The sequence below is a fragment of the Apteryx rowi genome, unplaced genomic scaffold (genome assembly GCF_003343035.1).
Source record: "Apteryx rowi isolate R43461 unplaced genomic scaffold, aptRow1 scaffold_34, whole genome shotgun sequence".
NCBI classification, from domain to species: domain Eukaryota; kingdom Metazoa; phylum Chordata; class Aves; order Apterygiformes; family Apterygidae; genus Apteryx; species Apteryx rowi.
This window is the reverse complement of record NW_020449863.1, coordinates 1243673-1270213: the sequence shown is the minus strand read 5'-3', so window position 1 is coordinate 1270213 and position 26541 is coordinate 1243673. Positions and strand designations below refer to the sequence as shown.

The window sequence follows — 26541 nt, the reverse complement described above, 5'->3', positions numbered from 1 at the left end:
AGGGCAGGACTTATCCTGCTTTTGATACTTTTGGATATTGAAGGACACAGGAAGTTTGAAGAGAAGAACGGAGAATAAACATGACTTAGGAGAGAAACCTTCTGAATGAGTGCAAGATGGCACAAGTTGTAGACTGGGATTTGAAGTAGGATAAATGACAGCTATGGAGGGAACTGATAACATATGAAGGTATAAAGAGACTAAGGTTGAAAAATCAGCGTTATGTGACTACATGGTTAGGTGCAAGTAAAGAGAATTTGGGATTGAATATGCAAGGAGAACCGAGAGAAGCCTCATGAGAAGCCAAAAGAGTGTGCTTGGAGCAGGAGCCTGGAGTGTGGAGCAGGGAGACGGAGACTTAAGATAAGATTCATCTAATTTAAATGTAACTATTATAAAAGTTGTTTTACCTAAACTTGTATCCTAAGCTTTCTGTATGAGCATTGGGAGAAATAGACCTCTCTGGGAAGTGATTTTACTATGTATCCTAGAGGCTTACCTGAAAGTGGGAAGCAATGACCTCTGTAGTAGGAAGAGGCAAGGACTCTGACTGTAAAAGAAGCCTAGATGGCTAGCTTAGGTGGAGTTACCACAATTTTAAATGGCCGAATTTTGAGTAAGCTGAATCCTTGCTTTGGTCAGAAGGCCCAGGCAGAGGCTGCCTGGACATGAAGACTGGGACTGAGTGGGACCTGGAATGAAAAACTAGAGAGCACGGCCTGGCTTGAGAGGAGGAAAGGAAAGGCAGAAGGTAAAAGAGATTGAGTGTGCTTGGATAGTGTATTAGTCAATGTTGCCCTGCAGAATCAGGAACTGAACACATTACGGCATCTGACTTGTCCTGCTTTCAATAATTAATAAAAGTCCACTGACAAATTATATGTGGTGGACTTGTTCACATAGAGCAGTGGTAATGCTAACCTTTATTAAGTTTGCATGAACCTTTTTTATGCCTATCAGAATTTGATATCTACAAAAACCTCTGCAAAAAGTGTTAAATTTGGGCAGAAACCAGTTGAAGTTTGGAAAATGGAGAGAGCAGATTTCCTTTTACAGTACTAAAAATCTAGCTGCATCTTAGTTTGAGTTGCAAGGGGAAGTCATACTCAAGAGAAGTAGTTGGAAAAAGTTGGCCACAGGAGGGGGTATTGTAGAGGAAGTGGAATAAAAAAATATAACTAGAATAGTTTCTTCTGTGCAACTTTAGCTGTTGTCAGGCATCTGTAATGAGAATCTGTGTTTATTTCAGTTGTTGAACAAAGGGATTGTAAATTAAATAAGATTGTACATGTAAACATCTATCAGTAGCATTTTCCGATTTGTTGTCTTGATTTTAAGCACTACTAACAAATATTTTAAAACAATTTTATGATAGGCTTTTCTTTGTAAATTAGAATTTTATTTCTACCTTATACTACATGCTCACAGCAAAAATCCCTTGGAAATGGAGGGTCAGGAGTTGCCTTTTTGATACAAGTTGGGTATCCAAATGTGATATTGAAGCAGTAATGAATTTACTTTACATAAATTATTTTGAGCATTTTCATCTTAAATGAAGGGTTTAAAGTTGTTGAATGTGTCCTACCTTGCAAAAAATGATCTGTTTTCTGTTTTTTCTGTTAAAGAAGTTTTATGTTTTTTGGACTTAATAGTCTTTCAGTATTTGTAGAAAAGAAAAATACCTGTTGCCTATTACAAAACCATATAATACAAGATGATATTTTTAAAATATTGCAGAAGTTTTATTTGAAATAGGTTATCATCAAAGATATTTTAAGCTTTTATGCTCTTAAGCTCTATTTTTTTGCATTCTGTATTAAGCTGTAGTTGACTTGCTTTATTTTGTTCAAACAGACAACTCATATATGAATAAAGACCAGCATGGTTCATCATCTGAGAGCGAAGATGAAGCGCTGGGTAAATACCATGAGGCCTTGTCTAGAACCCAGAGTTCCAGGCTGCCAGTGGTGGATGGCAGGCAACAAAAGAACTATGTATGGGAAACCAGACAAAAATACAGTCCTCTGTCTGCAGAATATGATGGATACAGTAGTGAAGCCTCAATAGATGAAGGTAAGATTGTTTTACAAGTGTTCCTTTTATTTCTAATTTTACAGTTATGTTGTGAGTAAAGCAGTTGTAGGCAAGGGCAGCTTGACTTGCAAATAATCAATATCTGCAGGAAATATCCAAATATCTTATATACTTGTGCATGCTCCAAAAAAATTGATATGGACTTGTTTGTGTGTTCTTCCAGAAATACTGAAAATGATATAATTTCTTCTTACATTACGTGATGTACAATTTTATTAATAGTAATTTTATTCTTTGGGGAATCTTCTTTAAATTATTTTGATTTAGGAAAGAAACATATTAACCGTTCACAAATTCTAGGGTATTATAAATGCAAACAAGACCCAGCTACAGGATCTGTTATGCTTTTATTGATAAATTGTTGTAACAGCAAAGTAAGTGGAACTGATTATTGCTTATGATGCATATGGTCATTGCCATATGCATTACTGGAATATCTTGCATCTTTTCTTGAAATCACAGGAAGAAATAATTACAAAGATTAGATTAATATAAATCTTCCAAGGAGTTAAAAGTTGGATGTAAACAATAGGATGTTTTCTTTGTGTTATATATTTGTTAATTTTCAGTAAAGGTCATAGCTAACTGACTGGGTAGTCAGCTATCAATATTTTGTCTACTTTTGTGCTTGAAAATAGTTGCATGTGAAAACTGTATCTCCAGTCATTTTCTAGCATCAAAAAAGGGAGCTTTGGTTGAAGTTAGTTAAAAGTCAGGCTCTAATATAGCTGCTTTATTATAGTAAAACATTTCTTGGCCTCCCTTTAATATATTAAAACACAGGTTTTTTTAAAGATTAATTAATATTTTCTAACAAAAAATAGATACATATAATTGAAAGGAAGTCTATACCTAAATATATACAATCCAAAAGTGCTTGAAAAAAAATGAGTTTTTCTACTGTGTGATGTAATTGTATTATTCAGAAGTCCATTTGTCACTAAAACTTGAAATTAGTGCATGCTCTTTACTGATTCTGAAGTTAAGGCACAAAGGACRTGAAAGCCATCATTGAAGCTGCAGAGTAAGAGAATTCTTTTCTCTTCTGATCATCAGAATTTTCAGATCTTTCCTTTGCTTTTAAACTCTAGAAAGACTGGTGAGTCTGAGTTCCAGGAAGTTGCTAGGGAGGTAAGTGCAGAGTTGAGGTGGGACAGTAAGGACTGATCCTTGGACACTTTTATGGAGAAGGACAGCAATGAGAAGGGATAGTAAAAGTATCCTGTTTTGTTTTTTATATCTACTGACATCTATCAGCAGTATTGTTGGGGGAATATGAAAGGTGAGATACTAATTTTTTGGGGATACATGTACCTGATGGCCCTGTCAGAAAGGAGGGTGAGATATATTAACAGGAGAGGGAAAAACAAAGTGTAGTTACTAGCAAATACTACCAGATATTACTACTACTACAAGGAAACTACTCTCAGATACTCAGAATGATGTATTTGTTTTATTTCAAACCAATGGGGCCCCTTGTTAAAATAAAGTCGTAGAATAATTCAGGTTGGAGAGGACATCTAATGTTCCTCTTTCTATTTCACAGTTGTTCAGATTTTGATCCTACTTCATCTTCTCAAATACTTTTCCAGCTCAGCTTTCCACTTTGGCCCTATAAGACGTAAGCTTCAGTAGCATTGTGCTGTCCTCAATCCAGGATTTTTTTTTTTCTGTTTTATTAATTGTGTTCCTTATGATCCTCTCAGATCATCAAAATTCACACTCACTGACTTCTGTTCTCTTCTGAGGAATAAGAACTTCAGTCTGGAAACTTGTATCATGGTTAGAAACTAGGACAAGAGAACCCTGTTGGCAAGTCCAAGCATTGCAGCAAGAAACCAGACAACTGTTTTCCCCCTCCTGCTTTTTTGTTTTTTCTTCTCTTGCTAAAGATATCATCCATCACCAGCTGCTATCCCTTCCCAACACTATGTTCATTCAGGAAGTTGGCTGGATGTAAAACCCAGGGTGTGTGGGKTTTTTTTGTTGTTTTTTGTTGTTGTTGTTTTAATTTAAAGAATACAAGCTCTAAACTGGTACTAAAATAAATTTGTAAATTTCATTTATTTTAGTGAAAACATATTACTACCAGGGGTTTAGGGAAAAAAAATTAAAGCAAAAATATAAAAACATTTTAACTTACCAAATTGTGAAGTCTTTAACTACATATTTCTACTTACAAAAAAGCTTGAATACTGGCAGTATTTTGATTTTTCTACTGCATATAAGAGAGCATTCTCTTCAAACATTTTATAAGGAGTGGAGAATCAGCAGTGTTATTTGTCTGATAGCCTGCAATTATTCTACAGTTTTCTATAAAATGCTTGCAAATTAGAGTGGTGATCTTGCTTCATCTTTGCAACCCGTTAATGTCAACAAAACTGTTCAAAAAGGTTCTGTGGTATTTGACATGGCAACAAAACCACAACGTAGCATTTTTCCTCTTTTTAGTGACCTGAAGGTGGCACGCTAGAGTAATTAATTAGCGTGTTAGAACTTTTTTATTCTTCCTAAATTATTTCGAACAAAGAATCTTTGCACAATGATAAAAATGTGTTTGAAAAGAGGAAAAGATAGAAAGAGTATGTCTTGTTATGTTACATTCATCACAGAAGGAAAGCTGCTCAATCTAGAAGTTTGAAAAGAGAAGATGGGAACCTTGTGAAGAAAACCTGCMGTCAAAAATAAATAAATCCAAGGCTGGCTGTCACTACCAAACAGTTCATATGTGTTCAAAGAAACAGTTCACTGAACAGATGAGGTTAAAATCTCAGATTTCCAAGTAGGGAGCATCAAGAAACATTCTAGATGTTTCAGTGTAGTTTTAAAAAAATTTCAAATCTTCACAGTTTTTAAACTTAAGACATAAATCTTTAGGAGATTTGAGATGCCATAGAGACCGTGAGATTTTTTTTCATTAAGTAGTTGGCTTTTATACTTGTTGAATTAGTTTTTTAAGTGTAAAGAAAAGTGATTTCCTCATTCTTTGCGATGGGGGGAACAAGCAATATGTTCCTATGTCCTTTAATATGAGAAAAAATTGTTAGTGTATTTGTTTGCTATGTTCTTCTGTATCCTCATATATACTTTGTCATTTCTACTTCTAAGATTGAAATATTTTAGCTGTACTTCTAGCCTAAGACACCCTTCAGTGCATTTGTTGACCAGGGCTGGATACTGTTGCAATGATGAGAGGAGAGAATTCATTTTTGTCTCATCTCTGTTCTCTCTCAACTCATCCCTGGTAAACTTGCCTCTGATGGTATCATTAAAAGTCGCATCAGAGAGAAGGAGTACTATGAGCTGACGAAGATGCATGATATTTCATTTTCAGAAACTTCTGTGTTATTTTCTCTTTAGCAGTTACTTTGTCATATATTGTATCTTGCAATAGTGTCCTGTGTGTTTTCAAAGGAGCCAGTAAATGGTTTTATTAATAACTGGTGGTTCTTCACTTTAATCTTCACTTTTTAAATATCTGCTCGTTTAGACAGGTCTGCACTTAATGGTGCGCTCACAAAATATCGCAATGGAAGAGACAAAAAAAATAAAATCTTGTTTTTATTAATACACCTTACAAGCTTTGTCTGCATTGCTAAAAATTGTTAAATATATAATATTAATATGAAGTAATGCTTGCATTACTGAAACTATGAATAAGACTGATCATATTATCCTAAAATTTGCTTATTATCAATTAATTAGTTTATTACATATATTTTCTGGCTGCATATCTTCTAGAAATGTGTTATTCTGAAGCCTGAAAATGTGTGGTGTATTTTCACATCACTCTTTTCTCCTCTAGATGGCCATATTAATCTTTCTTTTCAGCATATTTATAGAGAACTGACATAGCATTTTATATAATGTGTTTAATCCTTAAATGAAGAAAACAATATCTTGTGATTTTTATTTATTTTTCTATATTTCAATGATGGAATGTTTTAGTAGCACATTAATTTGTTTTATGAAATTTAGGTTTTTAAATTTTGATTCACGTATATGTGCTCATGACCAGTACCTGATCCACTTTGTGTATTTCTATAGTGCATTTGATGCATTTAGATTCCAGTGAATTTTAATAAGTATTTTAAATGGAAAATTCTAATTGATATTGGGCTTAAATGCAAGCATTTCTGCAGACTCTGAGCTGTTAGCAAATAGATAAATGTATCTTTTTGTAGTATCTCTATATAAAATCAAGTTAATTGGAAAATGAAGATGAAGACAAATCATGGCAAAGTAAAATGGTACAGAAGATATATTTACACTTGAAATCCCCAACTCTTGCACAAATGATTCAGAGCTATTAATCACTGAAAAGAGAGAAACCAGCATATCTCGAGTATTTCTTGATATCTGTATGTGGACTTAACCCAGTCTCTGTGCTTAGGGCCCGGGGATTTAGGGGTAGCTCAAAGTTTCAGTTATTTTTACAGTCATCTTTGTTCTTTATCATGTTATCCAAGAAAGTATGTGTACTTACTGAAGTAACCTTTGCTCCTTTTCCCATCCTGATATAACTTTCCTTTTATTTTTAATAATGTGCATCCTATTTTTTGTAGTAAGCCCTGCCATTTCATATGCTCTTATGATCCTATTGAATATATAGTAATTGGTTCCAATTTTTTTGTAATATTCTGGAAGAGGAAATTAATATAGGCTGTGATGTTACACATCCATTACAGAAGGTAAAGAATGAAAAAAGCAAAAAACACCAAAAGAATTTAAAAAAGCAAAAATAACAATGTAAGCTATTTCTGCTAACAAGGAGGTTATTATGAATTTAAATGGAAATCTAAATAAGGAAGTGTTTTATTTTCAAACTTTAAATTGGCCTTATTCTTATGTACTTTGGTAACTGAAAACATTTGTTAGTATCTTTATTGGTCATAATCTTAAATGGACTATGCTTTCTTAATAACTTCAATTTCCAAGATATGTACAAAATGGTATTAAACTAGCCTCTTTATTGTGTCCAACAGTGGCTACTTCCTGAACTTGTGTCTTTGTTATCTCTATAAACTTCATAGGCAAGTAGAACATATTTTCCTTAAGGAAACAGTCCCTTGAAGCTCCTGAAAATAGGAGTTTTTAAACTTAAGAATTTTAAGACGTGTGTATTGAAGTTACAGTTTTGTAGGCAGATGTCAAAAGCTGTAGGTTCTTTTTTGCTTTTGTAAGCAAGATTCTCTGAATTTCTCCTCTGAAAGGAATACGGGCGGGGGTGAAGAGGGGGGAATTCTACTTCTTATTGGTAATTTGCTATGTTCTTAAAGCATGTCTTGCCCAGATCTCTTCTTTAACAGCTGTGCAAAATTCCAGTTGTTACCAAGCAAATCAAGAACGTTGGTCCCAGTTCTGATGTAGAGTAAGTGACAATCATGATGAAAAAGGTAGAAAACTTTAAGCAAACTTAGATTTACTTTATTTAGCTGTAGATTATCAGTGCAGTACAACCACAGGTTCTGCAACCTATTTTAAAGTCTGTTTCTAACAACTCAATTGGTAGAGCCCTGCGGCTGAAGACATGTATGTTCAGAGACTCTATTTCTGAGACTGGCCCAAGTGCCTTACATTTCACAAGGTTTTTTGGAAACATATGGAAGCACTAAAAGACTGCAGTGAGAAAACATAAGTTCTCTTAAATGAGAATCTGCTGCTCTAGCAGGCATATGCTACTGGATTTTATCCATCTTTTCCATATTGTGAAGGTAGAGTATGTTATTTTTGTAGTTTATCTTCTCCACTTTTATTCTTCTTTAGGCTTTCAGCACTTTATGTTGATATGTCTGTTGGACATATGTTTGTCTTGCTTCTCAGTGTCAATCTTTGCACGTGAAGGCAACTTTTCTTCTGGAATCTCTTGGATCTGATTCTTTATGCAGCTTTTTGCATTTTCTCTCTTGTTAGCTTTCATCTCTTAGATAAAGCGTCTTCGCTGAACCACTTGGAGGATATATAGAGATTCCCTTTCCGTATATTCCCTACATAAACAAGAAGAGCTTTTCATAAGCACCTCAAACTGTCATACTGATGAATCTCCCAATTTGTTAAACCAATTTTCTTTTCAGGAGGAGGGGGAAATGTGTGTATCATGTTGAGCAAACTGAGGCCACAAAGTTCTCTCAAAGTTGATTTATCTATCTGTACATTTCAGGTACTAAGAATTACAGGCAAAGAATATAGTGTAAGTAGTAGAATAAGAGCTATAAACTAGTATTCAGACTGGAAGAGTGAATGCTCAGTTGAATACTGTATCATGTTTGTGATATAAACTTAGTTATATTTCTCTTCTTTTTCCTCTAATGTGCTTTAAAGGAAGAAATTTGAAATATAATGGAAATAGTATCAAGTAAGAAAGTAGCCGCACATTTTTCTCTGACCTGTCTTTATTAGATTACCTGTGAGATTTCTATAGTATAATATCTGTTGAAAGAAAATATTCTGTGGCCTGAGGCTTGGGTAGAGATAGTGCTTGTAGTAGGTAGGATGTTCATCCAAATAATTTCGAAAGGGTCTTAAGTAAAGACACTTAAGAGAAGCCTGAAGTAATCTTTAGAGCAGTTATTTCCCAAATGTTTCAAAGTGTATTTTGAAGGCTGAGTCAAGTTACAGCTATGAGATATTCCAGGTATTCATACTTGTGTACACCACCATCAGCTGATATCATTCTTGATACACTTTTTAGGTTTTTTTTTTTTGAGAGAAAATGGAGATGCTTTAATTATAGTATTCTTTTTTTATTTTTATTTGATCCATCAGATTTGATCTTTTATCCATGTGGCTATTTATACCAGCTCCCATATGCTTCTGTTTTCTATTATGTGGACATCCATCCTTGAAATTTCATGTTTTAAGAGTAATTTAAAAATCGTTATGTAGTATGGGAGAACGGACAACAACATGATGCTAATGATACAAAAATTCTGATTCTTGATTATGTGCGTATGTCTCTTATTTATTGGTAAATTGAAGGGAGTAAGTTGGGTGGATAAATTAGCTCCAAGCCCTTAAAAATTGGAGAAAGAAAAGTTTTTGTGATTTTTTTTGAAGCCCCTGTGTGTGTGGCAGTTCAATCCATGTCCATATCAAAGGAATGTTGTAGGAATAGTTTTATATCTACTGGGGTACAAAAAAGACAACTTTGTAATTCAAAGATCTGCAGGTTGTTGTCCAGAGCTATGGACAACACATGACATGCCTTTTTTTTTTTTTTTTTCCCCTCCCACTTCCAGGATGGCTTCCTAGTGCATTATTTTGTGTTAGTGAAAGATAATCCTCAGTTATTCCACTGTAGAATAATAGTGAAAGATAGTAAATTCTGTTAAGTATTTGAAATTGTGGTGCATGTCTCTGAAAAATAGTCAACTGAGCATTGCAGAGTGATTTAGAGATTAGCTTTTCATCTGTCTGACATTCTTCAGTTTTACAGAATTCTGATCTCCTTTATGTCCTAAGAAAGTGTTACTCTTTCTCTTTTGAAAAGTTCCTAGTATTAAAGGAATATTATTCAAGCATTAAGATATGGTCATATTGTGGTTATGGTTCTTTACCCATGTGCATGGCAGACAAGCATGCTGTGCACAAGTAGTCTGGCGATCTGGAATGCGTAGGATCCCCAGGTAAGAGTAGAAAGCAAATGTAATTCAATAGTATTCTTGTAATGTTCTTGGGGAATGTTCCCAGAAATTGAAATAAGTAGACATGGGAGTTTAAAGACAAAGGCGATTCATGGCTGAGTTTAGATCAGTTTTGAAGAGAATGGAGTTATACTGAGAACTTTTGAGTTGAAAAGCTAGACAGATGATATGAAGTAGTGCATGACAACTCTCTTGTTGATGAAAGGTAACATATGAAAGTGCTTGATAGAGTAAAGTTGAATGATTCTGAAACCTTGGATTTACCCAGCAATTAACAGCAGAGTTGCTGGAAGAAGATGTTAAAGCATGCATATCATCTACAGCTGACAGGAAAAAACTAGTAACAAAGCTCAAAGTCAGTGATGATGATAAGATTTTCAACAAGAAAATTCCCTTTCCAGCTAGGTCAGCTCCAAAGTGGAGAAAATCAACCCTCCAGTGGGAAAGGGTTTTTCCTGATGTGTGCAAGCGCGCAGAGCAAACTCTCAAATCAGGCGGCCCCTGCCGGCATTTTGAAATCTTTGAAGAAATATGCTCTGCAGTGATGTGAAGACTTTGAAGAAAGTCACCCTTAGCAATGTGGTGTCTGAAGTGATGTAAATCATGCATTAATAATTACAGGAAATTTTTCATTTTATTTTAAACTTAGTTGAATACATCTCTCGTCTATTTGAATCTGGGATTTATGAAAGGATCAGGATTTCTTTTGTTTGTCATTACCTGGGAAATGTTTGCATGTGTATTTATGGCTAAAGTATTTCCTTGTGGCATTGTACTCTGTATAGACATTCCACATTAATAAAATGTAAAACGGATTGGTAATATAAGCACAAGAGGTAGTAGTAGATCAGTGAAAAAGATCACTTCCCTGATGAATCTCCTTGAGTCAGCTTTTGCTAATTCTGACTGAAAACTGATTATTTCTTTCACTAATATAATCTAAAAGATATATAAACAGGAAAGCTTGAAAAACCTGGTATTAAAAAAATTTAGATACATTAGAAATAACCAATAAGTATTTTTAACATTAAGTGTCTGTCAGTTTTGGCATTTAGTTTCTAAGTGAGTTCACTAACTTTTCTTTTTTTTTTTTTAATATTACTTACTCCATCATATTAAAAGAGAGGGAGAGAAATAATGATAGAGATAAAATTAGTCTGGACCTAGCAGTGTTGAGAACACTGGAATAGCACACAGCAGGTATACACCTTCCGGTTGTCTTTCAACAGTATTTTAGTTTTATAGAATTTTTTTTCACTGCAGTTTCTCAACTTCTTCACATAAAAGTCACAGCAAAGTCCACAGATGCACTTTTATGGAGGATGCTTTCCCCTTTATCATCAGAGCTTTGCTTGAATTAAGACTTTTAGAGAGGACAAGGTTAGCAGCTAAGTTAATATCTTCTGTTTTCCTCTTAGTCTTTTCATCTTGACCCATATTTATGCTCAGGCAACTTTTATTTCCTTTTCCTAATTTTTCTTCCGTTGACAAGAACAACAGATTATTTTTATAACTCTTCCTGAACTCTTTTTGTTTTGTTAMCTACTCAGTGTAGATTACTTTCCTTATGCCTTTGTATTCATTGCATAGATATATGCTTTAACTATATTGTACTTAAGATATTTTTCTTGTCAAAATAAGCTTTCATATACTATTTACAACACATTTGTGTTGTACTTTCAGGAATTATCGGGATATTTTCCTTGAGAGGAAGTGTGAGATGTATGATATAACTTGAAATCCCTATTTTTTTGCAATTACCTTTCCTCCACTTCATTTGCAAGTAATCTGGAAATAGATCCTTAGGTAATGTGATTTCCAAACTTCCGGTTGTTTCAGTGTGGTTGAGGATTATTCGCTGTGATGGAATTGTGATCTCATAGAAGCACACAGGAAAACCCAAAGGGAAATTATTTTATTACCAGAAATTTGATTCTGGACCTTAGAGAGAAGCTAACAGTCATGCTAAACTGGGTATAGGATTTTCTTTGTGGAGTCACCTGTGCCCAATCCAACTGAAAGCTTGATCTTTAAATTTATAAATAGGAAATCCTGCTACATTCACTTTCTGCACCATTTAATATTGTGCCAGCATGTGTTTTCATGGATATATTTGTACTACTTTTTGTTTAAAGAAGTTGCTGTTTATTCGTAACCTTTGCACTGAGTCTTGTTGAACCACTTTAAATTTTGTCCTTAAAAATGCTTTTTAAAAGGTATTCAGTTATCCTGATTTTTTTCATTTCCTGTAACTTTTAAAGGAGATTTATGACATTCCTTTGCAAGATGTATCAATTTGTCAGATAAAGGTTTAAAATTAGATACATTTTATTCATGTTAAAGTCACACCCAGCTTATTTAAAGGCAGCTTTGACTTAGAGTTGCAAGCCTGAGGATATTGATTTGAATTATGCATGACTGTCTGGTATGCAGTTCCATTAGCCTGCTGGATGGATAATGTAAACATGTTCAGAATTTTAAGTATCCTGTATGAGCGGCAGGTTAAAAACAGAGCTGATAAGAGTGTGTGTATTTGGAAAATCCAAATCTTGGAGAATAAAACTATAAAAGGTTGATCTCTTCAAGAGGCTGTCTTCAGGTGTGTTCGTTTTCTTTTCTCCCCCCCCCNAACATTCAGCCCAAATACCACTTCTGAATGCTGCTTGAACAGGTGAAATGGTTGCTGCTGTTTACTACAATGAGTTGACATCTGTGCCAGAAAACATAACAGAAAGATCAGGCCAACTCTGCATCTTCTTACAGAAAAAGAAATAGCCTCTGTTGTTCAAACTGGTCAAGACTAATGCTAGTGATTAGTCTGATTTCTTCATATCTTCAAGGAACCTTGTTTAGAAACGTTATTAGATGTTGCTCAAACTTTTGGTGGCTTACAGTATTTCATAGTTCCCATTTTTGTTATATGTGATCTACTTCTTTTTCCCTAGTAACACCTATACTTTAGCAATCTGTAGTTTGGTATGTGCAATGGCTTCTGAAACTTTGTTTTGAAACCCTTAGCACTGAAAACACTATTTTTAATAACATTTAAAACAGCTAGTATCTTTGTAGAATTTTGTCCAACTTCCTGTAAATTTTTAAAATAGAAAAATATGACAATTCTAAAATGAAAAATACAATGCCATCTCTGGTATATTTTGTTAAGGCTTAATGTACTTTTAAGTGTTTGTCATATATGTAGCATCCATGGAGATCTAATGAGTCGAATGAAAATCAAAAAAATCTAGAAAGCTATTGAACTTATTTTCAAAATCTAATGAATACAGAACAGAAATCTAGTCCAATTTTGTATCAATTTGCAACTACATTCTCAAAATTATTTTCGTTGAAGTGTTTCATATTTCGTTATGGTAAGCTCTGCACTTAATGCCAGAATTGAACCATTTTTAGAGAATAATGGGAAAGAATAATGATGTGTTTTGCCCAAACTTTACAGTATTTACTTGCTTACTCCTTAGTATAAAAATAATTGCATGAAAATTTATACATAAACGTATGACTTGGAAGCTCTTCTTGAAGACGGAGTTCCCTGCTCTGTGCAGTGCTCTGATTTTTTTTATTTTTATTTTTTTCTTTTCCTACCAAATCTTGGATCATGCATTGTTGGTCCACACAAAATTTGGCCAATAGATAATTCTTGAGTACCTCTGGTGAAATTTGAAAATATATTTTGAGTTGATGGTTATTTTTCCTTGTAACTGAAGAATAATTCATCTATTAATAGAAACTAATGTCTAATACTCTCCTTCAGAGAAAGTCATCATCCTGTTGCATAATGGCTGTTACCTTTGACGGTTTTCAGAGCAAAATTCCTTTCCCTAGTAACGAGAACCACTGCTCTGAATTGCTCGCTTTTCCTGGTGCCGTTTCCTTCCTGTTAGCAAAGAGTCTTTAAAAAGCAGAGCTTTGGGAATAAAAACACTGTAGTCATCTGTGTAAAAGGCAATCGGTGGCCTCGGAGATCCAGAGAACAGTAGTGGCCATTTCCAGGCATCTTTGAGATTCTGTGAAGAAAGAATTAAGAACTCTTATTGTGAAGGGTGGTAACAAAGGTAATTATTCTTATTACTGCTTAAAAAGTACTAGTTTGCTATTTACAAATGGGGGAGCTCATATAAATTTTGGTGCACAGTGCGGGTTATCAAGGAGAATATTGTACAGAGAAAAAATAATAGCATGTGTGAAGGTGATGGTGGGATTACTGAGCTGTTGTGTAAATGTCTCTCCTGTTCTGGATACTCAATTTTTTGTGAGTGGCTCCAACATTAAACTGAGGAACTGTAAATATTGTGATAATACAGCTTGCTTACCATAAATACAATAAAGTAGTGCTCATTTTGTGTTATTTTTCATTGCTCAGTAACTTTTAATTAGTTCTCAAGGAAATTTTCAGACAAAAAATTTGAGATTTAATTATAGTTGTACCTTACTACTAAGTTCACAGTAAGAGCATTGCATTGATGTTTTTCATCCCCAAAAGAAAATATCATAACCTGAGAAAATTCAAAGTTAAATTTAAAATTTTAAAGAAATGCATCTTATGAAATCCATGCAAGCATAAGCCTAACCTGCAGTGATGCGGTGAGAAAAAATGAAAACATGTAATTTGTCTTAAGTTTTCCACAAACATTTATGTACTAATCACAATGGTAAAGCTACTGCTCAATGTTGCTACAAACAAGAGAGAAAAGTCTGTGGGTCTTACGCTTCAGTATCTCTGGCTCAGGTGTGGATTCGAAAGCAAGACTGAGCTTGTGGATATGAACAAGTCAAGTAGTTTTCTGTGGTGTRTTTTGCTGTAATAGAGAAGTTTAGCAAATTGAGGAGAAGGGAGAAGAAAGGTATTGCCTCGCTGTTCTTCTCTCGGTGTATAACAGTTAGTTGCCTTTGCTGCGCTCATGCAGCTGATGTCTTTCCGTAAACTGAATGGAGTCAAAGTTAAGAGGTCTGAATGAGTCTGTATCGAGTCCATATTACTATAATTTATTTTCTCTTTTGGTTATTCCCCCTTACTTCTCATACATTAATTCAGATTATGCTAGTGTCAGCACTTGGGTTTTGTGTCCTGTGTAAATTTGGCTAGCTAAGTGGGAGAGAGTCTTTTGTCTGTAAGAAGAGGTCAGAATATGGGAACATAGTAGGAAAATCAGTTTACTGACTGCCCTCTACTTCAGGACAGTCTACTGCCTTCTGTGTCACTGATTAGTACGTGTTATTCCCAGCTTGTTGGAATTCAGTTTGCCTTTGAAAATTCCCATGATAAACTGGTGTAAGGAGGCCTAACAATTTCTATTTAAGGAAGTTCTATTTACTGTAGCTTATGTGTAATCTCTGAATTTAGTACAATGTTTCTGCAATTCCTTTCTGAAATGCTTGCTGAAATTTGCTTCATGTTGTACATCTTCAGTAGAGATATTCATCAATACTTTAGAAACACTTAAACTCTGTTAACTCAAAATAAACAGCAAACTCGGAATAATTCTAAGTTCTCCTGTTTCCATTTTAGCACTCTTTCAGAACTGATCAGATTAAACTGTTTTACGTCTGCATCTATTTCATTGTGGTTTTCTTGAAAACCAGTGCTTGATATAAGATAGAAAAGAACCTGCTTGCTTGTTTCATTACAAATGTAATATATGGCATACCGCTATCTTTTCTGGGGAGGGAAGAAACACTTCCAAGAGATTAGATATTCCTCCTGTATAGATGGCTCAGATTCCTACGTTGTCAGTTTTTTGGTGTTTGATAAGGCACACAAAGCAGTGGTGGGAGAAAGCATATCACTTGTATCCATGGTAACTTGAAAGATACTTTGGAACTCAAAGGGTAGAATAAGCCAGAGTAATAGGTCTCATTATAAGGGCAAAATACATAAAAGGTTCAGGCATATGCTTTTAATTAGTTGCCAAAAATAGCTAGAATCAGAGACGACGCAATGAAACAATAATTCTTAGTGTTAAAAATGGGCAACATTTAAAATCTAAAGATGTGCTCAACTGAAAGGCTCTTATCATACCATCTTATGGGTATTCAGTCCATGAATACTAATAGATTTGCTACGGTTTCTTAATCATGCTTAGGACATGAGAGAGCACATTGATAAAAACCAGTAGAAGTCTCATATGACTGCAAGTTTTAAAAGTTGCATAATGATGTTAATTCTCATAGCTGTGATGCAGCATCTTATGAATAGCATGTGCAAAACATTCTGGTATGTTTTACAAGTGCACCACTGGAAAAATAAATTTAATGAGTGCATCTATATAGGAATAATAAAAAAAAAATTGAAAATGCAAATTAGTTTGAGGTTGAAAATACAGTATTTTTCACAATAAGTCACCTTGCTTACCTCGCTATTTTAAAATTAATTAATGGGAGAGTGTGAAATGCAGTATGAAACTTGAATAGATGCACTAGAATTGAATCTAGGAGAACCAAAACAGAACAATATACAAGGGACAAGGTATAGGGTATTTGAATAACCATTTTAATGGAAATATTTTAATACAGTGAATAATTTTAAAGTTTTCTGTTTGAACAGCACTGTATTTGTAAGGAATCCATCTTGTATTGCAGTGCAATTCTCCACATTATTTCCTCTGTTGCTATAGAAACTAATTCTAGTGCAGCTGTGATCGCTTATCAAAATTCTAATGTTTCAATACCCTTTTCTTATTTTGAGTTATTTAAATAGCCTTGTCTTACTTTGAATCAAACTGCACATTTCATCACTGCTGAATTGTTGACTGGTCAAAATGTTAATGTAAAGTGATAGAAAATGTTGGGTTTTTTTCCTCTTTCTGCCATCTAAGCTATCATACTTATTGTTAAAGTTTGAATAACAAGAAAATTAAGGCTTTTTTACTTGCTAAATTATAAAGGTCAATATTTGCTGTCTAACATCAGCATTCTGTAATGGATATTACTTCATCAGTGTAATCTTAATTATATTTAATATTTCATAAACCTTGAATTGTATATGTTACTGATACATGGCCCTGTGTGATTTGTGCATGTGTGTCTTTATATGTGTGTGCGTGTGTGTATAATTAAACTACAATTAATTTTGTTACATGAAACCTGTATGTTGCCATGTTCATTTTATCAAAATAAAATTTTCAGTGATACTACATTGTCTGAAATTAGTCAGCAGTAAGGTATGCTGCAGTACAATGTAACCAATTAAAGTATTCTGAATCTCCTCTGGTTCTTGTTTTATTTGTTTGTTTGTTTTTAACAATGAAAGTACTATGCTGGTAGATATAGGTATATAATAGATCAGAAATCAGCAGTGTTATTAGCATATACAGAGGGCTATACTTGCCTGTGACTTGTTAAACTGCTGTATTATAGAAAATCCTTTGTAGATATTTGAGATGATCCCTGTCCTTGATTATATAATGCAAATTCATTTCTACAAGTATTGTAGAATCGGTGAATCATAGGTTGAAAGGGACCTGTGGAGATCATCTAGTCTGATCTCCTGATACAAGTAGGACTAACTTGAAAGTCAGATCAGGTAGCTCAGGGTCTTGGCCAGTTGAGCTTTTAAGACTTTCAAGGCTGGAGATTACAGAACCCCTCTGGGCAATGCGTTCCAGTGTGTGACTGCTCTTGTTGTTTCAATTTTTTTTCCTTATATCTAATCAGGATTTCTGTTGTTGCAACTTGTATATGTATCAATTTTACATATATTGCTGATTTTATATATTGTTAAGTAAGGTATTTTAAGCTTTTATCACTGGAATTTGAAAAAAATAGCATTCTGATTATGAACTATGTTTAACATCATTCTGCTGAGTGTGGTTTCAACTATAATGTCAAGATCTAGAAACTTTGGTAACACCAAATTATAAAAATTGGTGGGATAGGAGTAGTCCTGGCTAAATATTGTAAACTTTCTAGTCTTGCAGCAAAGCTACTGAAATATTCTGGCAGTATTTTTCAAGATAATCACTGACTTTCTGAATGAGTGTACACTAATTTCATGTAGAGTGCAATAAATCATTTTCAAATTTGAAATTATCATACAAACATTTTGCAGCTGTAGCTGTCAGGCTTTGATTACTAATTAGCTGCTATGTACCACCTTTACATCTCTTATTCAACAGGCATCAAACAGTAATTTCAGATTAGGTACATAACATTTTGCTAATATAACAAAAGTCCATGAGAACCAAATTTTTGATGAACGTGCATGTTTTTACTTTTTCACAAAGCCTAATGAGTTTAATATTGTAAATACACCACCATCTTCATGATGCCACAATTTACCAGTTAATGTTTTGGGAGATTAAATGGGTTGAGCATGATATGCTGCACTCTGCTTCTTGATTGTTTAGTATTACTGTTTTATTGGGTGGATGTCAGGGAAAAATGATTCATCTCCTACTGTTCGATGAGGGCTGAAGCATCATTGCGTAACCATTATAAGCCCTTGTATGTAATGTGCAGCTTTGCCCCTGTTTTCTGATTCTAATAAGCTCATGAGTAACCTTGTGCTCTTGTCACTGGTGCTACAGCTCAATGAAAATGTCTTCACTGGGCAGACTCAGTTTCATCTAGTCCTGTAGAAATTCTGGTAACCACCTGTTTTCTGAATTTTATGGCAACTGTGGAAGTATATTAATAACTGCACTGTACATTACTTAGGAGTCTAGTGAAACAGCTTGTCTGTGACAGTGGGAAGTCTCAAAGGTGCCACATCGAAGTGCAAGAAATTTAGTTATGAAAAATCCTGTCTCTTTCTGCCCAGAGAAACTTGTTTGAGGCCTTGCTGGAGCAAGTGGAGCAGACTGACACGCTCCATGCTCCTTAATCAGTGCCTTTTCTGTGAATTCTTTGCGGTCTTATTGGTTGTGTGAAGGAAAGATACTTTGTTTTCAAAGCATTTCCATTTTCTGTCATTTAAGTGTCTAATTCTCTCTCTCTCTCCTTTTTTTTTTTTTTTTTGACAATTGGCTCAAATTTGCTGCCTGTGTCATTATTCCAAACCGTGCTTTCTACAAGCCCTAATATTTAAAAAAAAAATTAAAAATTCTTGAGCATATGTAGACAATTTTCTCCTATCCTATTAGAGACTTCTGTGAACTGTGGTGGTCCTTGTTTTTTTTTCTGGGACATAGGTTCTAGCTGTTTTTATTTGGTGAAGTTATAAGATTTGTTTCAAAAGCAAACAATTCTGAGTTTTCTAGAATCCTTTTTGCAGGAATACTCTGATGTACTGCAGGAAATAGTTCATTTTACCAAAGGAAGTTACTGAGTCATTGTGCCAAGGAAAGAAGGGAAAGTACCTGAACAGATGAGAGATGAAGGTCCTTTGGAATCTCAGGATCTGAATAAATAATTACCACCCTCTTCCCAATCATAAATAATAATAATAATAATAAAAAAAAAAAACTTATCCTGGAAACATCCTTCCTGCCTCTCCTGGAAAGTAGCTGACTGTTCTCTAGGCTGTGTAGATTTTCATCTACAAAAATAGATATTCCCACCCATCAGAAGTCTGATTTCTCTCTTATCTTTTTGCTGCTGTTGACATTGCTTTTTTCTCAGATCTGAACCACTTTCTTGCATGTCACATGGTGTTTTATTTTCCCCATTCCTTCACCTTTCTTTCTCTGTCATTTTTGCTTTATTTTAGGTGTTTGTAATTTTTCATCTTTGTTTGTATCTTTTTTCTTTTTTTCCTGCCAGTTTGCTTTTTCTCCTTTTCTGTAAATATCTAAACTTCCCTCTCTTTATTTCTCTTCCTTGTGATGTTCATCTCCCAACAAGTTCTCATCACTTTATTCTGAATCATTGTGCCTCCTTTCTCTTTCAGCCTTTCTTTTTTTTTCTTCTCTTTACTTTTTTCCTACCCTAATGTTGTATTTTTTGTGTTTTCTTTTCATCTTCCTCCTCCAATGGAGAGTTGATGATAAATGGAAAATTTTGTAGGAGTAGATCTCTTAAGAAGCTAGAGACTTGTTGGTTCCCATGTTGGTGGTGGTACACATTCAGGTGAATTCTTAGCTTAACAATAATTTAGAAGGCATAAAAAAACCACAAAATCCCAATGAAATATGGTCCAACAGCTAGAGTACTAGACTTAAAAGATTTGATTTCAATTCCAAACTTCACTGAAAGCTTTTGATCATGAGTGCATGATTTAGGGCTAGATTCACAACAATCTTTACTGCCTCTTACCTAAATCGGTACTTGAGTCTCCGTCTGTAAAATGTCAAAACATTAACTTCTACTATTTCACCATGATATTTGTATGTATCAAGAATTGTGATCAAATTGGGTCACAACCAAAACTGGGATCCCAACCCAAACTGAGATCGTGTAAGTATCTTAAGTATATGACAGAAAATTTAACTCATGTGCTGCTGAAATGGCCCATGCAGAATCATCATAGTACTGCTCTGTGTTTATATTGTTACTGAGCCTCTCCAGGGGAGTATCCCTTGCACCCAAATTGCTGTGAAATAAGGCAAAGAAATTAAAACAAGTGCTGTGTTTCTATTCTAGAAACAGTTCTGGAAGGAAAATGTCTTTCCTGGTTCATTTTCACCAGTCAGGCTATTAATAAATAGAAAACTAGAGATACTTGGAAATACTTACGGAATTTTTGGAAAAGAATTGCAAAACTCAGCTACAAAGGCGAAGCTGGGTTTTTTTTTTTTAATAAACTGTGAGAAATTATTTTAAGCTGCAGAAACAGTTCYCTCTAAAGGTATTACTTACATCCTATTAAAATAGAAGTACAAAAACACCCCAGAAGAATGATGGAATTATGGTAATTAAGGAATGCATTTAAGTGCAGTATATACTGCTGAATGCATTTTCCTTACATGATCAAATGAATAATTACTGAGAGCTAAGGGTTTTTTTCTGCATCATTTGGAAAACTTTGCATTCCTTTTTTTGTCAAATTAGAAATTAATGTGACTCAAATAAGCTGCAAATGTTAAAATGTTCAAGATAAAGATATATATAATACATTAATCTTGCTTTTTAATCATACTTTTTTTTCTTCTTTTGAGACCAAATACAATGAGAGGCAGAACATTAAAGAAATATTTGCTCTGTGTTACAATACTTCACAGGGAAATTATTTTAGACCTAGGTGGAATCTTTTTCATCTTTTCAGCACTTTATCCTGCTACATGACTCCTATCTTTGACTATACTGCATGTGTAGTATTAAACTGGACTGGCATTTGAACAAGAATTTGAAATGAAAAATGTACTTGATTGAAGCACACACCCCCACACCCCCACACACACCCCAGAAAGCGGGATTCTCAGAGGCATGAGACAGTTTACAGTGGATGGGATCTTCAGAGCTTTTAGCTGTTAAGCTCTAAACAATTGCTGTTAAGCAACCATAAATGCTGGTAACTTAGCCGAATTTGGGTGAATTTTCGCAGAGATGATGAAAGACATTTCCTTGTCACAAAGACACTCTAAGATTTCAAAGCCAGTTGTCAATCAACTTCAGCAAACAGGACTTAGAATGTATTTAAAAAGAAAAGATTCTATGAATCTATTTAATTTGTTGATCTTTTTAAAGGTGGCATTTTTCTAACTATTCTGCTAATGGTTTTGCTAACTTGGAAAAAATTAATAGGGAATAGAGGTGCAAATGAATATATGTTCATTGAAGTTAGCCCACATAGATATCTGAAAAATAGTCTAAAGGAATAGTAAAGCTAACTGCTTATAAAAAGAACAAAAGTGAAACCAGCATCCAAACTGAATTAACAAAAAATGAGAAGTTCTGCTATCTAAGAAGTCCAGTGAATATACGTGGTATAATACTTTACCTAAGGAAATATAATAATGGAAAGGAAGGCAAACAATTGTACGATTTCTATTCTTAAGAATCTCTGCTTCAAAAAAACTTTAGAGAGTTGGATGTAGTCTCACTGGAAAAGGTTTTGCAGCCTCCTTTTAAAAGTGAGAAAAAGCTACTAGAAGCTTTGAAAAGATTTATTGATGTTTACATCAAAAAGAGATTCAGATTCTGAACCAATAGGTTTAAGCAGTATTTAGATGTATTTTGGACAATGCAAAGCCTGATAAGTGTAGAGAAAGAACAAAGTAGAGCTATTTTATGTTCAGATTAATAAAAATACAGTATAAGGCATCAGGGAGTGATCCTTAAATTGAATATAAATGAGGTCAAGAGATGTTAATATATGATTTTCTTTGAAAGAGGACCAAAATATTTGGGAATACAACAAATGACTGTGTTTGACACTTAGTTCACTATAATGTTTTAATAATGTGTTTATAGCTTAAATTTAGGCTAATTTTGGAATAGAAAAGCTTGTTTTTTTTCACTAGTATAGCACTTTTCTTTATCGTTCTGTAGAACAGAACAATAATTTCATCTTGTCTACTGGACCATTTTACAAATCAGAAGTGCTCTAATAAGTGCAATAAGGTACAAAATTCTTTTGTAAGCAAACAAAACCAAGCTGTAGTTTTACAGGCTTTAACCTTCCCCTTTCTCCCCCCCCCCCCCGCATTGGTAATAGCATGAACACTGCTGATTTCTGTGAGTTCTGGATCAAGCCTGTAGTGCATATAGACGTTCTTAATATTAGGAAACACAGGAGAAATAGATTTATCCAAAAAAATCATATATGATTACTTTTCTTGTTTACAGTGGGAAATGCTGAATGTAAAATTTAGTTGTGCTGTGAACAATAGCCTAAAATGTTGCAAAAGGAAGAAGAAAGTTGATAAGAGAAAAAATTTTTTTTTTCTGTTGGCAATAATTGCTCCATACCAGTCTTAAATCTCCCTTTTTTTCATTAAGCAAGACTCATGCCCATAATTTTTTTGGAAAAGAAATACAATAATGCAAAGATAATCTGTTTTATTGTGAAATAATAGGGTTTTTGCTCCCACAACGATGTATGTAAGCATTTCATTTTAAAGGAAGGGGAGCCTCAAGTCTTCATTCAATATTTAATGTTTATATTTTATACTTCTCATAATGTGGAGTAATTCAGTCAATGTAGTGTTTTGGATGTGAGCGAAGTTCAAACATGAAAATTCCATTTGGACTGTGTGTGCTGCATATCAGAAACCTCTAAGGATATTTAATCATTCAGAATAAGAAAGGTTTCTTTAATTTTTAAACAAGTATTTCATTTTATGTTTTATTTAAATTGTCTTAACATTTACATTGAAGCCCTTGAAAGCTTGAAAACTTGAAATTTATGTTAGATTAAAAAATAAATAATTATGAAGTATAGCATATGTGGAGAAACAGAGGAAGAAAAGATACTGTTTGAGTATGGTATTCATGGTAATTACAAAATATGACTTGCAGAAATTATTAATTTATATAGAGATTATGTGTTTAAAAGAAACTGGAAACCAGATTCCCAGTGAAGTTCTGTGATGATGCTGTTCTCCCACAATAGTGTGAATATTTAAAGAAGTAATATGCATGAGAAACTCAAAGTTAACTTGCAAAAATGTAGTTAACTGCTGCTTATGAGACAGGGGAATTGCAACCACAAGGGTAAATTTTGTTCCTCTGTGTTAATGAGATGGACGTTCTTGGAACTACTCAGAACATACAGACTGAAGAAAGCTAGGATTGTGCTGCTGACAACCTTTGGGAAAAATAATCAAGATAGCAAAGTCTAAGCATTGTAAACGTGGAAAGGAACTTCACCAGCTTCATGGCAAAATGTACAGCCTCGCATGGTCCACAAGGGACCCAGACAGAGAGGAGAAGTGAGGAACATTGGGAGTAGGAAGTTTGAATAATAACCAAAAAGCCTAAAAGAAAAACATTGCATTTAGTAAGCTCTTGTAGCTTTAAACTGCAATTCCACTTGGAAAAATGACTGTGAAAATATTTGTGAATCTTTGCATAATTATAAATTGCATGTTCTACTAATACTCATTTGTCCTAGGTTGCTGTGTTGGATTTTATTGACACTCCCTTGACTTTGATGGCAGGATATGTATCACCTCTCCTTGGCTTTGAATAAGACCTGTATAAAAGGACTTACAAAAACAGATTAACCTTCATCGTTTGACCAACAGTACTAAAAATTTATTTACTTGCAACTTAAATGTGCTTATAACAGTTTACATGCTATAATTTCTGATGGTAGCAGCAAAATGCTAATCTGCTTGTGTGTGGTGGATATTTTTGCTTATAGTTCCTGGCTTGTTCAGCAGTTGAACAAGGGCTTAACTATTACTATTATATGAGCCATTTCCTGTTTTACTATAGAAAGAAAATTTTGATTGAAGCAGTTAACCTTTAAAAGGTTGTTTATTAACAGCAATGCACTGTATTCTCAATTTAAAATTTAGTAAACATTTGTTACTAAACAACTTAGTTTCACTCATTTTATGACAGTAGAAAGTTATTTCACATATTTTTGGTGGAAAACTGGAGGTGGGATCCTTGTGCTATTAACTCTCTTCTTTTCTTTCCTCTATAGTGGCACTTCCTGGCTGGTACGGATTTCAGGCCAACCCCATGTGGTTTCTCTGATTATTCCCTTCTTCCACATTTGGGAATTTGTTGACTCCCCCTCCCCCCCCCCACTGGCTAGTCCAAAATGGTATTGTAATTTGATACGTTTATGTTCAGTGGGGGAGTCTGCAGAATTTATTTTTTGATTTGATAGCAGAAAGTTTCTTAGAAAACTTGCATAGAAAAGATGCTCCAATTAATTCTAGCTTTTTTACCTTAACCATATGCTTGTTAAGAATAACTCTTTAACAAATATTATTAGCCACATTCAGTGGTCTTTGGAAAGCACTTTTTGGCTTTGCTACAGTGTAAAAATATACAGAGGTGTAACAGTGTTTAAGTTCGCACCTAAAATGAAAGGTATAAGGTATGTTTATATACAGTGATTCTATATGTAAATATGTAAGCACTTCAGGCTTTCTTTTGGCTCCGAACTTTTTTCTCCAATACCGTCTGAAATAGGCCGGTGTGCATTCGTAGTGGCTTTTTATTTTTAAATTTGATACATGTGCAAAATGTTGATTGATTGTTTGGTATGACTTTTATGTAATTTTCAAGGAAAATGCCCAACATCTTATGTCAGTCTGTGATGTCATTTGTCTTTGATATCATAAGTCATTAGAATGTCTTCACATAATTCAAATTTGCAGTACTATCAGAGAGCCTTAACATGAAAAGCATCATTTAGTAATGGGAGGGGGAAATTAATTTATAATGAGACATTTTCACTCAAAAAAAAAGTTTATTTAAAAGCTTTGGTATCTTTTTATTTAGAGAAATCTTTGATTCAAAAACAGTTTATGCATGTTTAGACCAAGGTGTCCTTAGTTGTTTTTTTGTTTTTTTGTTTTTAACCAATATTGGATTTTTTTTTTAACAATTTACATGTTAGTTCTGTTTGGTAAGTAAACTTTCAAAAATAAATAGTTAAAACCTGCCTCGGTGTTTCTGCTTTTCTGACACTTATGAATCATGGTTAGCTGGTTAGTAAGAATTTTCTCTTCTTCACTTCCTCCCCGCCTACATTAAAAGTACCTTTTCTGTCACGCAGCCTGTGCAGTTTTCCCATAGGGACATATAATGGAGTTCATCAAAGTGAAAAAAGTGAGTCACACCATCATTTATTTACTCATGTAAGACAATAATGGTTTTGATAGTTACCCAGACATACTTCCATTTCTTTAGATTATGGAAAAGCTGAGGGTAAAAAAAAGTCTTTATAGACTAGACTGCAACTAAAAAAGAAATTGAGTCATAGCTATACAGTAGTTATTGTCTCATTTACTGCTTTTTGTTGCCTTTTGGCCACAATGAGCAGAAATGTTGTTGCTCTGAATTTGAAATAATTTTTAATACTTTAAGTTATGAAAAGGAAGTCCTGTTTTCACAGTATAGAGAGTCAAATTATATTTATTATCATTTTATTTTGTTTTCATCATTCTGTTTTGATAAACATTTTAGATTCTCAATTGATGTCTGTCTCCTTCCATGGGCACAAGATATTTAAATCTAATATCCAAAAATGTGCTTTCCTAGATCTCTCCATATTTTACATATAAAACTTTCTCGCTGTTCCTGCATGCTGATTTCAATATTCTGACTGTTCTACTTAAGAACTCAGTTTCATATGTAAGATTTTATTTGTGTCTGCTAGACTGACAACTTCAGTTGAGTATAGGATTCCCTGCCTGCTCTTTTATCTTTTCCACCCCTGTGGGACTGGAGTTTCAGGAGTTAGCATCACTGYGCAAACTAATGACAGAGGACCTCTTACCTGAGTGTTGTAACACTAATATGGAATCACTCTGAATGGTAGGCTGGCTCTGATCAGGAAAGTGAGGATTCCTGACAACAGTATTGTCTGGTAGGAGCACTGTATGTTGTTTTAATTATCCATTTTCCTTAGGTAAAGCTAAGAGGGGCTCAGTGAAATAGAGAAGAGCCCTGCAGTCATCAACACGGGTGATCTGTGAGGCCTATAGTTACCTGTGCAGTAGGTATGCTCCATAGTAAGCCTTCCTGTCCTTGTTCTTCAGTTGCCCAGCTTTGGGGGTCTACAATGCACTTTGGCTCCACAGAATCACAGATTGGTTGAGGTTGAAAGGTGTCAATGAAGGTCATCTAGTCCAACCCCCCTGCTCAAGCAGGGTCACCTAGATCACCTTGCCCAGAATTCTGTCCAGGTGGCTTTTGAGTATTCCAAGCATGGAGATCCCACGACCTCTCTGGGTGACCTGTTCCAATGCACAGTCACCCTCACAAAAAACAGTTTTTCCTTATGTTC

At 34.3% G+C, this 26541-nt stretch overlaps 1 protein-coding gene across 1 annotated transcript in view; it reads left to right on the top strand.

Annotated features, from left to right (window-relative positions):
- SYT14 (synaptotagmin 14) overlaps positions 1–26541 on the top strand; it is a 71391-nt gene that overhangs the window by 20528 nt on the left and 24322 nt on the right. Inside the window, exon 3 of the mRNA XM_026072328.1 lies at positions 1855–2073. Within this exon, the coding sequence (XP_025928113.1) occupies positions 1855–2073 (219 nt within the window). The remainder of the gene's footprint in view (positions 1–1854; positions 2074–26541) is intronic.